Here is a 12,523-nt window from a genome sequence, read left to right as displayed (position 1 = left end):
ACCAGTGTTGATGTATTCACGATAGAGACATTTGTACATCGCTCTGGATGAGGGAATAGAAGAAGCCGCCAATATTTTTGTCACATATACATTATAGCACAGAATTTTTTTTTACCTAACCCAGCTTTGGAAGTTGGGGTCAGAGCGCTGGGTCAGCCATGATGCAGCGCCCCTGGAGAGTTAAGAGCCTTGCTTAAGCACCAGTGGCAGCAGTGGCAACTTGGCAGTGCTGGGGCTTGAACCCCATTCAACAGCTCAAAGTGACACTTAAAGCTTAACACTTAAACTTTGTTTTCTTGCAGTTTTATTTCTTGAGAGAGAAAAACAGAGATGCTGTTTGCTGTTGATTGCACTTGATTTGTTGATGTTCCACAACAATAAACCAATGTACTGGAAAAATTAACAAATGTAAATTTAAACATTGTTTATTTGTTACTAATCATTAACAAACTGCTGTTGTATAAGAGGAATTATTCACGTTAGGACATGCTGTAAAAAGAAAAAATAATCCACTTCACATAAGACTGGCCTGTCATTGATTTTCTTGTAAATGTATTTCCTACAAATAAAATGGGAATTTTTCAGATTAATGGCAGTTGTCACCGTTGGGGCTGTTTTGAACCTTTTTTACACTACACTTAACCCTGGGTTACTGACATTTTAATATTTTCTGTTGGTAACACTGCATGATAAAGACAAATATGCAGCATAAAACGATGCAACGTTAGAATGTTACTGCTAGAGGCTTAGCAACGGGTGTCCGATCATAAATTGCAGCATTATACAGTATGGCTACATCTTTTTCCTCTCTGATGATAATGACAATCTTTTACTTAAAGTGTTCATACGCTGCATTTATCCAATCATGGTTGTTGACCATATGAATGTGCAAATAAAAAGATTAATCCCGGGTTGGGCATGTATAATATGAAACATCAGATTATGAATAGCCAGGACTGATAGGCAGGGGCGATTCTAGAATTTTCATTTTAGGTGGACTCAGCCCCCAGGGTAGGGTTGTATACTACTAACCTTATTGCAATCCACTATTCCATTGTATTCCCTGTATTTCACTGAAAAATGAAAAATTTAGATGTGACCAGTCACTAGAAAATTTTGAGTTGTGAATGTAGTTTCTTTTTACAATGAAGACTTCCTGATTCATTACTCACTGTACAAACACAACATTTTACTGTTTGCATTTCTATGCTCACATAAAAACCTCTTTTAAAAGTTAAAAAACTTTGAACCAACTTTTAACCAGAAAATAACATAAAAGCCGTCCCTGCAGATTGAAAAACACGCTGAATCCACGCAGACTCAGTTCAGGGGATGAGCCGAAACATGACGCAGCTTGTCGCCGCTTCAAATGCGTTTTTAAAGGGGACTGAAGCGATCAAAAAATAATTAATCAAATAATTTTTTAGGGGGGCTGGGCAGAAGTTTAGGGGGGCTAAAGCTAGGCTAAAGCCCCCCTAAAAAGGGCCTAGTGACGCCCCTGCTGATAGGTAAACCCGGGTCAAGTGTGAACAGTGTGAAATTTATTACCCAGGATTCTGTTTACATGGTTTATAATGAACAGGAAGAAGTGTGTAAAGCTTGCTTGTGTTGGGAAGAGTGATGTGTTTTGTACCTGAATGTTCTAACACAACCCTGGGTTCATGTCTTTGGACAAAAAGAAATAAATAAATAAAATTCTGTAATGGCTGTGTCCAGATTTGTTTAGAACTGTTTAATTTTATCATAACATATTAACTCAACATCTAGACAAACAAATCAAACGCAACAGAATTGCAGCGTTTTAAAAAACAGTGTACATGGACAGCCACTTTATTAAAGGCTATCATATAAGATGATAGAGTATAGAAAAGCTTAGGCTATAGCTCATCTTGTTTACCGAATTTATTATTTTCTGCACATGATACTGTAGGTCACACGTCTTCGCTACTGTGACACCACTGACCTACTCATTAAAGTCTTGTTCTTCTCAAAGTTAACTTGCACTCCAGCATAAAGGTGACGTTATTTAAAAAAAAAAAAAAAAATCCATCTTTGGTCCTAACTTAAATATAGCATGTCTTCTGTAAGCACCCTGAGGAATAGGATGCTGTCCATAATTAATAAATTATTATTGATTTATTTAGACCTAGAACAATATTCAGAATGAATTTATTATTATTATTTTATTATTTATTTATTTATTTATTTTTGTAGGCTACTTAAAAAAAAAGTCGATTAATACTTGTAATTCTTGGATCCAGTAAGACTTGTAACTCACTCAGTGATTACAATAATACAGTAAATCTGTCTACTGTAGCTTGCATTGTCTGTCACTCCACGATGAGATGAAATGTTAGCAAAAGGCTTAGAAGTACTCCAAATTTTATTATCAATAAAAAAATGTATTTTTATGTCTGCGGCCACACTACAATAGGTCAGTAATTAAAGTAAATTATAGGTAAAGGTGACTGATCTAATGTCTAGTCAATAATTTCTTGCTTCGGAAGTTCAAATATGACTCATTTGTCCCTGTACTTGCTTTTCAACATGGACTTTTTTGTACGGAGGCACGGTTTGAAAAGAATAATTATGAGGTATAAAGAAAAATACATTTTATAGATAAAAGATCCAAAAGGTCTCTGACAGTGTTGGTTTTTTTTCTTCTCCAGAACAAGTAGCTCGTTTTTTTTTCCTTTTAATGTCAAGCTCATTTGCAAGCAGTCTGATTTGAGCATGTGGAGAGGTGGCCCTGGCCTAACCTTTGCAACCTCACTCTGCACGCTTAATTACTGTCAAGTGAAGAGAAAACACGTCACAAAAAGTGCAGGTAGAGACAAAAAAAAATACAAGCACTGAAACAGCACGCCGCAAAAAGGTCATTCTAATTCTTACGTAATATATATCAAAGTGTAATAAAATAGCAGAGGGTGCATGCAAATGAAAAATGTAATCAAATGGAAAATTTATCAAAACGAACAAGAGGTCCGGAGAGGCGCGAGGCAGCCTTGTGCCGGCTTTTATTCACTTACGTTTCATTAAACTCAAACTCTATCCAAAAAGGAACTGGGAAAATATAAGAAGAAAAAAACAATTATTAGACAGAACACATTTCTCAAAGGAAATTAAACTGGCAGCAGAAAGGGTCCACACTAAAGGGTGAGTCATTCAAGCTGTGCTATGGTCAAGATGCAGGATTTGTTTTGTACAACTGTATAATAGCAGAATTTGAGTTTTAATCAAATACACCACTCGAGTGATTGAGTGTCAGAACACAAACCCCAGAAGGTTTTTATTTGACACTGTTTCACATCATCCCCAGACTTCAAGACTGAACTCATCATGAGCTCAAAGCTGCTTATAGTCTTACTTTAAAAGAACTAAGTGATTCTTAATATGTCCAAATTAATCAGAGCTACATGAAGGCACAAAGCCTGTAAATGATCGTTACTCTGAATGTTTTCTCTTTCATTAGTCATGAAAGTGAAATGCTGAAAGCTGAATGTTCGAAAGTGATGCTTGTTTTTACTAAAAAAAAGACATTAGATGATTTCACGTTGAAAAAACGTGTCAGACTCCAGTATCCGAATAACTATAGTATTACATTTTAGGCAGTTAAAACATACGTGTATGGTAGAATAGCACAGCTGTAATGTGTCTTAATGTGTCAGAGTCATACAGTAGGAGTTTGATTCTCAGCTCATATCATGTTGTATGTCTAAAAACGAATCGTGTTGATGTTCCTCGATTCATCACACGGAACAGTTGCTCACATTCGGATTAAATAAATTCAACAAGCCGAAAGATTATGTAATTATATACGTGGTGAGGGTTATGAATAATCAGAATCGATTGCATACGGATAGAGTAAGTCATCACAATCAATATCAGATAGGGGTCTGTTATGTTATTAATATATTCTACTACTGCATTACTACACTGCTTAAAGAAGAGTAAGGTTTATTCTCTCCTGTCTCTCACACACTTATGTGCGTTTTCCCAAAACTGCAGCTACAAAGCTGGAAGCACACAACTGTATACAATTTCTTTGTATGCTGTACAATTAATGTTTCCCTTTACTTGAGCTAAATGGCTCAAACATGATCCAGCTTCTGAGCACAAAGCATGCTCAATGAAGACATGGTTTGCCAAGGTCACAGTGAAAGAGCTCAAGAAGCCTTCGCAAAAAAAAAAAACCCTTATCTCAAACAACTGTACACCTTGGGATGAACTGGAAAACTGACTGAACCTCAGATGTCTTCACTCTTACAACACCAGAGTCTGATCATGTAGGTGGATGAACACAAATCCCCAAAGCAGCACTTTATATGTTCGTGGAAAGCCTTCACTGAGGAAAGAACTGAAGATACTGTAGTGTAATGTTGAACAAGCGCATGTGGATCTGACGGCCAGGAAGCCACAATCCTTTAGTGTACTACATTGAGGTCATGAAATCATCATGTACAGCATGTGGAATAAAGCATTCGGAATCATGCTTTTACTCGGCTGCCCAAGTAGTGTTTAAGTCTGTAGTTATATCTGAGGTCTGAATAGTGAAGTGAGCAATTTCACATATGCATAATGCCAGTAATTGCAAAGGCCTACAGAACAGGAGCAGAACAAAAAAAAAAACCCACACATATCTATCATATGTATGACTGTAAGATTCAAGGACTGAAATTTGGTCACCATTGGACACATAATAGTGGAATTTTTGTGCCTATTTGTAAAACTACTCAAATTGATGGTATTGTAAGTTAAAAAAGTGCCTTTGCTGCAAATGAATTCTACCTAACAAGACCAGTAGGTAATAAGTTTAATTTTATATCAAATTGTTCTAGTTCTGGTAAACTGCCGATCTTTAAGAGATCTTTTTTATTTCAAATGAATATATATATATATATATATATATATATATATATATATATATATATATATATATTATATAATATAATATAATATAATATATATATATTTTTTTTTCACTCACTCACTCACTCATTTTCTTCCGCTTATCCGAACTACCTCGGGTCATCGGGCATCAAGGCAGGATACACCCTGGACGGAGTGCCAACCCATCGCAGGGCACACACACACACTCTCATTCACTCACACAATCACACACTATGGACAATTTTCCAGAGATGCCAATCAACCAACCATGCATGTCTTTGGACCGGGGGAGGAAACCGGAGTAACCGGAGGAAACCCCAGAGGCACAGGGAGAACATGCAAACTCCACACACACAAGACGGAGGGGGGAATCGAAACCCCAACCCTGGAGGTGTGAGGCGAACGTGGTAACCACTAAGCCGTGCCCCCCTATATATTTTCATTCATTCATTCATCTTCTACCGCTTATCCGAACTACCTCGGGTCACGGGGAGCCTGTGCCTATCTCAGGCGTCATCGGGCATCAAGGCAGGATACACCCTGGACGGAGTGCCAGCCCATCGCAGGGCACACACACACTCTCATTCACTCACGCAATCACACGCTAGGGACAATTTTCCAGAGATGCCAATCAACCTACCATGCATGTCTTTGGACCGGGGGAGGAAACCGGAGTACCCGGAGGAAACCCCCGAGGCACGGGGAGAACATGCAAACTCCACACACACAAGGTGGAGGCGGGAATCGAACCCCGACCCTGGAGGTGTGAGGCGAACGTGCTAACCACTAAGCCACCGTGCCCCCCTATATATTTTCAATTTTATGAAATAAAAAAAAAATCCTGTTTAAGGCTGTGTTCCCCATAACTAGTGAAATAAAAACAGATGGGTAGGTGATTCAGATTTTCAGAATAATCCTGTACCTCAGTGACTTCGATGTCGGTCGTGTTGAGCTCCTTGAAGCCGAGCCACCAGCGGACATGAACTGGTGGATTACTGGAGGACGTGGAGCAGCACATGTTCACCTCTGTACCCTCTATAGCTTCAGAGGAGCCACTTAGCTCCACATTAGTGGGTTCAACTGGGAGATTGAGAACAGGTGACAGAAAAAACAAGGAGACAGATGCAAGTCAGTGTTGCTTCTGGAAGGAAAAAGATCAAGTTTAATGCAATGATAATGATGCCTTAATGATTTACATTGAAATAAAATAAAAAAATAAAAAAAAAACTTAATTTCCTTAGTTGCTTGATTGCATCAGTTTTATATAATTGAGTTCAATTAACAACATTTGTTTTTATACATCCATTATGATCAGATATTTTCAAAACCGAAACCCGCCGAGTATCAATCCCTGACCACTGGTATTCAACACATGATAATATGACCATACAACATGAGCAGATCATGCTCACTGGACATAATTCATAAATCTAGTTATCAGAAATGCTTTTAAATGAAGATTAGGATAAGCAATGAAATCATGCTTGAGAATAAACTTCATTTTCTGTATCGTTTATACTACACATGGAACCTGGAGTCTAGGAGGAGGAGCCTCGGGGCACAAGTCGGGGACACCTTGGATGGAGTGATTACTTAACACACACACACTTGTTCACACACTACAGACAATTTAGAGATGCCAATCATCCTACACTGCATATCTTTGGACTGCAGAACCCGGAGGAAACCCCTGAAGCACAGGGAGAACATGTAAACTCCATATACACAGGTCAGAGGCAGGAATGAAGCCCCAACCTGGAGGTGTGAGGCAAAAGAGTTTAAGACCTAAGCCGTTGTGGCCCCCACTTCTAAAAATACCAATTTTAAACATAAAAATATGTTTTTATATTCAAACTACAAACATTCTTTTAAATCTAACAGACCACTTTTTTTGAAGTACTGTCTAATACCAAAATCTTGTCATCAAAATGAGGGAATTTATTTTTATTTATTAGTTTTTGTTAATATATTAACTGACAACATATTGTTGTCCACATGTCATTGTAATAAATATGTGCAATAAATATCAGTCAAAAAAAATATTGCTACACTCATCATTCATTCATTCATTCATTCATTCATTCATCTTCTACCGCTTATCCGAACTACCTCGCTTCACGGGGAGCCTGTGCCTATCTCAGGCGTCATCGGGCATCAAGGCAGGATACACCCTGGACGGAGTGCCAACCCTTCACAGGGCACACACACACTCTCATTCACTCACACACTAGGAACAATTTTCCAGAGATGCCAATCAACCTACCATGCATGTCTTTGGACCGGGGGAGGAAACCGGAGTACCCGGAGGAAACCCCCGAGGCACGGGGAGAACACGCAAACTCCACACACACAAGGTGGAGGTGGGAATCGAACCCCCAACCCTGGAGGTGAGAGGCGAACGTGCTAAACACTAAGCCACCGTGACCCCCACGGATCAAACATTACAATTAAACTCTAGTGAAGGATTGGTCATGTTTACAAAAATCCAATATGATACCAAGGATTCCTTCTTTTTCCCCAGGACAAGGCTCAGCTGTCTATCACCTGAAGGACAAGAGAAACTCAAACTCGTGAGAACGACACTGCTATGTTCTGGATGTAGAAAGCAAGTAGACCGTCACATTAAATTCTGTTCAATTCAATTGAATTTGATCTGTATAGCCACTTTAAATATAATATAATCTGTATAGCCACTTTAAAAAATATACTAAATCAGAATCTAAATTTAACATTTTTAAATGTATCCGTAGAGCAAAATCCCACTGATTCTTCAGTAATGGTGCTTGATTTAGCAGTTACACGTTTTCATAAATTAAAGAGCAACTGACTGATGCTATTGTGACTGTAGAACTGAAACAAGGACGTTTGTTCTTAGGAATGTTTTCTTCATTAATTCTATACAGTTCCTATATAGCGACATAGTTTATTACTCATGTTGAATGGTTTATATCCTTCATTCATTGTCCATCCACCTGGTATGTGACCTTACCTTTAGAACACGCAGCCATTTTCATTACAGCACAGCGAGATTCTTCTCTTCATATCATGGCTTGTTAGGAGGTTAAGGTCACATTTACATCGTTTGGCAGACTCCTTTATCCAGAGCGACTTACATTTATAAATCTAAACATTTGAGGGTTAAGGGCCTTGTACAAAGGGTCTGCACAAGATTTGAACTCATAATCTTCAGATCAATATTCCGGTGTCTTAACCACTGACATACTGCTTCCTCTTCCATTTAACACTTTATACCCAGACCAAGCAAAGGCCTTGGGAAATCTCTGGCTTTATACAAATGAAAGAAAGAAGGCTTGTACGCATACAACATGTTATGAAAACATAGATATAATACACAGCCATGCACAAAACCCTCTCACTCGCTCACTCATTTTCTACCGCTTATAAGAACTACCTCGGGTCACGGGGAGCCTGTGCCTATCTCAGGCGTCATCGGGCATCAAGGCAGGATACAACATGGACGGAGTGCCAACCCATCGCAGGGCACCATGCACATAACCTCCTTAGAGATTTACATTTGTCTACATTTGTGCTTTCTGTGTGATACTGGTTATATCTGAGCACACGCCTTACATTGGCTTTCTAGCAGTCCTGGAATTTGCATGTCCAAATTTCAGCTCCATAGAATGGACCTCATCAGTACCCTGTTTTCTTTTTATTACAGAGGAACAAAAGAAGATGAAATACTCTATGTGATAGCAAGGGAAACCCATGTTTCTGCATGTATGCATTTCAACTGCTAGTAAAGTTGTAACATTCATTCATTCATCTACCGCTTATCCGAACTACCTCGGGTCACGGGGAGCCTGTGCCTATCTCAGGCGTCATCGGGCATCAAGGCAGAATACACCCTGGACGGAGTGCCAACCCATCGCAGGGCACACACACATACACTCCCATTCACTCACGCAATCACACACTATGGACAATTTTCCAGAGATGCCAATCAACCTACCATGCATGTCTTTGAACCCCCGAGGCACGGGGAGAACATGCAAACTCCACACACACAAGGCAGAGGCGGGAATCGAACCCCCAACCCTGGAGGTGTGATGCGAACGTGCTAACCACTAAGCCACCGTGCCAAGTTGTAACATATATAAAAAAAAAAGTGAAAAAGTGCGAAAGGGGAAAACTGCATTTAAGGATTCCATTAATTCCATTCCTAATTTCGCTTATACGTAAGCGTCGTCCATCTCGTCATCTCGTCTCTCTCGTTTCCTCAGGTAAATACAAGACAGAATTTAAACAGGAGATTCGTCATTGCTTGTGACGCACATGACCACCGATCACTATTCCTGTCGTACTTAAGTAAGCACTGATTTGAGTTCAAGCCCAGTTGTGTTCTGTTGGCTAAACTATCATTTAACCTTTGTTCTCTGCTGTCTCTACACAGTAGGCGGCTGCTCAACTCAACACTACACGCTGCATCTATTAACGTCCATTTCACTGCATATTGGACATGAAGATTTCCGTATCGCTTATGTTCATGTCACACAAAACATAATAGCAAGCTAAACAAAGACGTAAAGCGCTGTGTTTATTCATCTGAAATTAATCAGCATTTAATAATAATTACTCCTGATCTACCTAAAGATGATTGCAGTGCAATAAAAGATAAAAACCTGATTTTTTTTCATTCTTATGGGTGTACTACAGTGTATACAGACAAGTTAAAAAGAAACAAAAAGTTTTTTTAATCAGATATCAGGGCCTAAATAACAATTGCATGGCCCTCAGCAACATATAGAAAGAAACAAATACCTCGGCAAACAACGGACATACACAACAGATCATTCATTTTTTTCTCTAAACGTAAACCAACACTTGCATCGTCTGCACTCCACGATGAGAAGAAATGTTAGACAAAAGGCTTAGAACTACTCCAAATTTTATTATCAAAAAAAAAAAAATTGTGTGATATTTTAATCACACCTCATTACCTCACTTCATGCAACATTTTATGACACTTCATCTGAAATGACTTCTTTCCCCTCTCTCGCTCCATCTCTGCAGGAAGTTACCTCACAGGTCATGACATTTAACTAGTATTTAGACGTTTGTGAACTCCAGCATCAGCTACGAGATAACTTTATAACAAGCCTTCAATTAGTTATAAACCACAGTCTTTTGCTCTGCTAATTGATTCTTCTCCCTATGCATCACTTACAACTTCATAGGCTTTTACAAATCAGACTGCTACAATTAAAAGGTGCACTCATTAAAACAGTCTCTGGAGGCAACCCGAACGTCTGTGTCGGCATGATTTCCCTTTTCTTTCCTTTTCACAAATTTGACGAAGCATTTTAAAAGCCACGGCAGAAACAATAACAATTACTCGTATTTAATGTTCACCACAGGTTTGAGACAATTACTTGATGAAACACAAGCATTAAAGAACAGCAGATTCATTAAGATGCCAGGAAATGTAAAATATGAACAAAATATTTAATGATTCCAAACTTTAGTGTTGAAGTCCAACAAAGTTTACGTGGAAGGAAAAATAGAGAGAGAAATATGATAAAATATCAGGAACAAGTTTCCAAAGGCATCACAGCACAAACTGCACGGTTAAATTCAAGAATTGTTTTAAACACTGTGGATTTTTAGGAATCTAGTACCCCTTTTCCACCAAAAAGAACCGGGTGCTGGTTCAGAGCTAGTGCTGGTGCTGGTTCAAAGTTCCACTGGTGAACCTTCTAACCTTCTTTGCCTTTCCATCGTTTAGAGAGCCATCACAGAGCCGAGTCTGATGTCACTGCATATGTGTCACGTTTCCCAGCAACTTTAACAACGGCGGATGTTGCTTTACTGTTAATGCTCATGGCTTTGTGAACCTACATTGGCATCCAAACGCGGCGAATCCAACGTGTACATGCAGCTCCATGTAATTTGTATAAATGGAGGTTGTTATCGAGAAAGTACATAACATTATTTTATCATTAACACAGAAAAAAGTTAGCCTTAGCATGTAGCTACCTACTATCATGTGTGCTGATAATTGATCATATTGCGGTAAAGTAAAAGTGTATTAAACATTAGTATACTTAAGGTACATTAAATGCGCTAACAGTAGCTCCGCCCCAGCCCCTGATACAAGCGGTTCTTAAGTCTAGACCAGCAACGTTTTGATACTACTGTACTTAAGAACCACTTTTCCGAATTCAGAGCCGGTGCTTTGGCTGTCGAAAAAGAAAGAACTGGTTCTAAATTAGGCTCTGGCTCCGAACCAACACCCAAACTGCCTCTGTGGAAAAGGGGCGTAGAATTATCGAGTGAGCTTGCTTTGATATTGAATTGTTCACAACTGATCGACGTCCATCTGTCCAAGACGGAAGCGATACGCTAGTGCAAGTTGGAGAATCTGCTACTCTACTAAGTAAAAGAATAATTAGTAAGCTATAGCTACAGTGCCCTCCAGAAATATTGGCACCTTTGTAAAATTTGAGCAAAGAAGGCGTGAAAAATGTCTTTAACCTTCTGATTGTTTGCTCTCAAAAATACTCATACTCATCAAAAAGTACTTTATCTGCAAACAGTTTGATTAAAAAAAAATCTTTGTTCAAAATGTCTGACAATATAAAAACATACAAGTAAAATAGATTTGAAGTACATTCCCATTTATGCTATATGCTATATTTTACATAGTTTAGTACCCTGCATTGACTAGGAACAGGTAATAGTTTAGGTTTAGCCTAAGGTTTAGCCACTTCCTGTTTAAAAAAGAGGAATTAATATGAGGCACATTTTTAGTCATTCACCACAATGGGAAAGATCAAGGAATATTGATTTCCAGCATTTGGTAGACGAACTTATCCAGAGTGTCTTACATTATCTCATTTTTATACAGCTGAGCAAATGAGGGTTAAGGGCCTTGCTCAGTGGTTAAACAGTGATAGCTTTTTGAACCTGGAATTGAAATCACAACCTTCTGATTGGTAGCCCAACACCTTAGCCACTAGGCTACCACAAGCTCTACGTGCACGAATAGATGTTATGTTCAGTAAGGGGGAAGTGGCTATAAGAAAATAGCAAAAGCATTGCTCATTTTCATTATCAGGGCAATAATTAAGAATTTCCCTTTAACTGGAAACGTTATTAATCAAACTGGAAGATGATATGTGTGTTGTCTCAACCCACTGAGAAAATACGGTGTTACTCAGATACATGTAAGCTGCTTTAATGTAAAAACATCATCGTGATTAAATCTATTTATTATTGGTCTTAGATTATGAGGAGCATCTACCATACAAGTCCCTGTGTTACGATAGGAACTCAAACCTATTAGAACGAGTGAATTCATAATGGTAAACTTGTGATTTACCGTCGGCACAACGGCACGTCAGAGTTGCTGTTAAAGAAAACGAATAGCTGTATTCTGACTGGTGAATTCAACAGTGCTGTGGTTAAACGAGTTTTTAATAATAAAGCTGGCGATAAATGAAATGAAGAATAGTCTGTAACCTAATTACATTTTCTTGATAATGCCAATCAGTTTATTTGTTTTACAAATAATACCGTCGGGTCAAGGCGTGATTAATGCTGCACTTTTTGGCTCTTTAGACACTGAGAACCAAAAGGTCAGTAAGAAATAAAGGTCATATGTACCGAAAAT

At 38.6% G+C, this 12,523-nt stretch overlaps 1 protein-coding gene across 1 annotated transcript in view; it reads right to left on the bottom strand.

Moving 5' to 3' along the window:
• nphs1 (NPHS1 adhesion molecule, nephrin) overlaps window positions 1-12,523 on the bottom strand; it is a 124,403-nt gene that overhangs the window by 46,297 nt on the left and 65,583 nt on the right. The window contains exon 10 of the mRNA XM_060888687.1: window positions 5,813-5,970. Within this exon, the coding sequence (XP_060744670.1) occupies window positions 5,813-5,970 (158 nt within the window). The remainder of the gene's footprint in view (window positions 1-5,812; window positions 5,971-12,523) is intronic.

The sequence above is a fragment of the Tachysurus vachellii genome, chromosome 15 (assembly GCF_030014155.1).
Source record: "Tachysurus vachellii isolate PV-2020 chromosome 15, HZAU_Pvac_v1, whole genome shotgun sequence".
NCBI classification, from domain to species: domain Eukaryota; kingdom Metazoa; phylum Chordata; class Actinopteri; order Siluriformes; family Bagridae; genus Tachysurus; species Tachysurus vachellii.
Note: the sequence above shows the minus strand (reverse complement) of the source record. Positions and strands in the feature narration are given on the sequence as shown.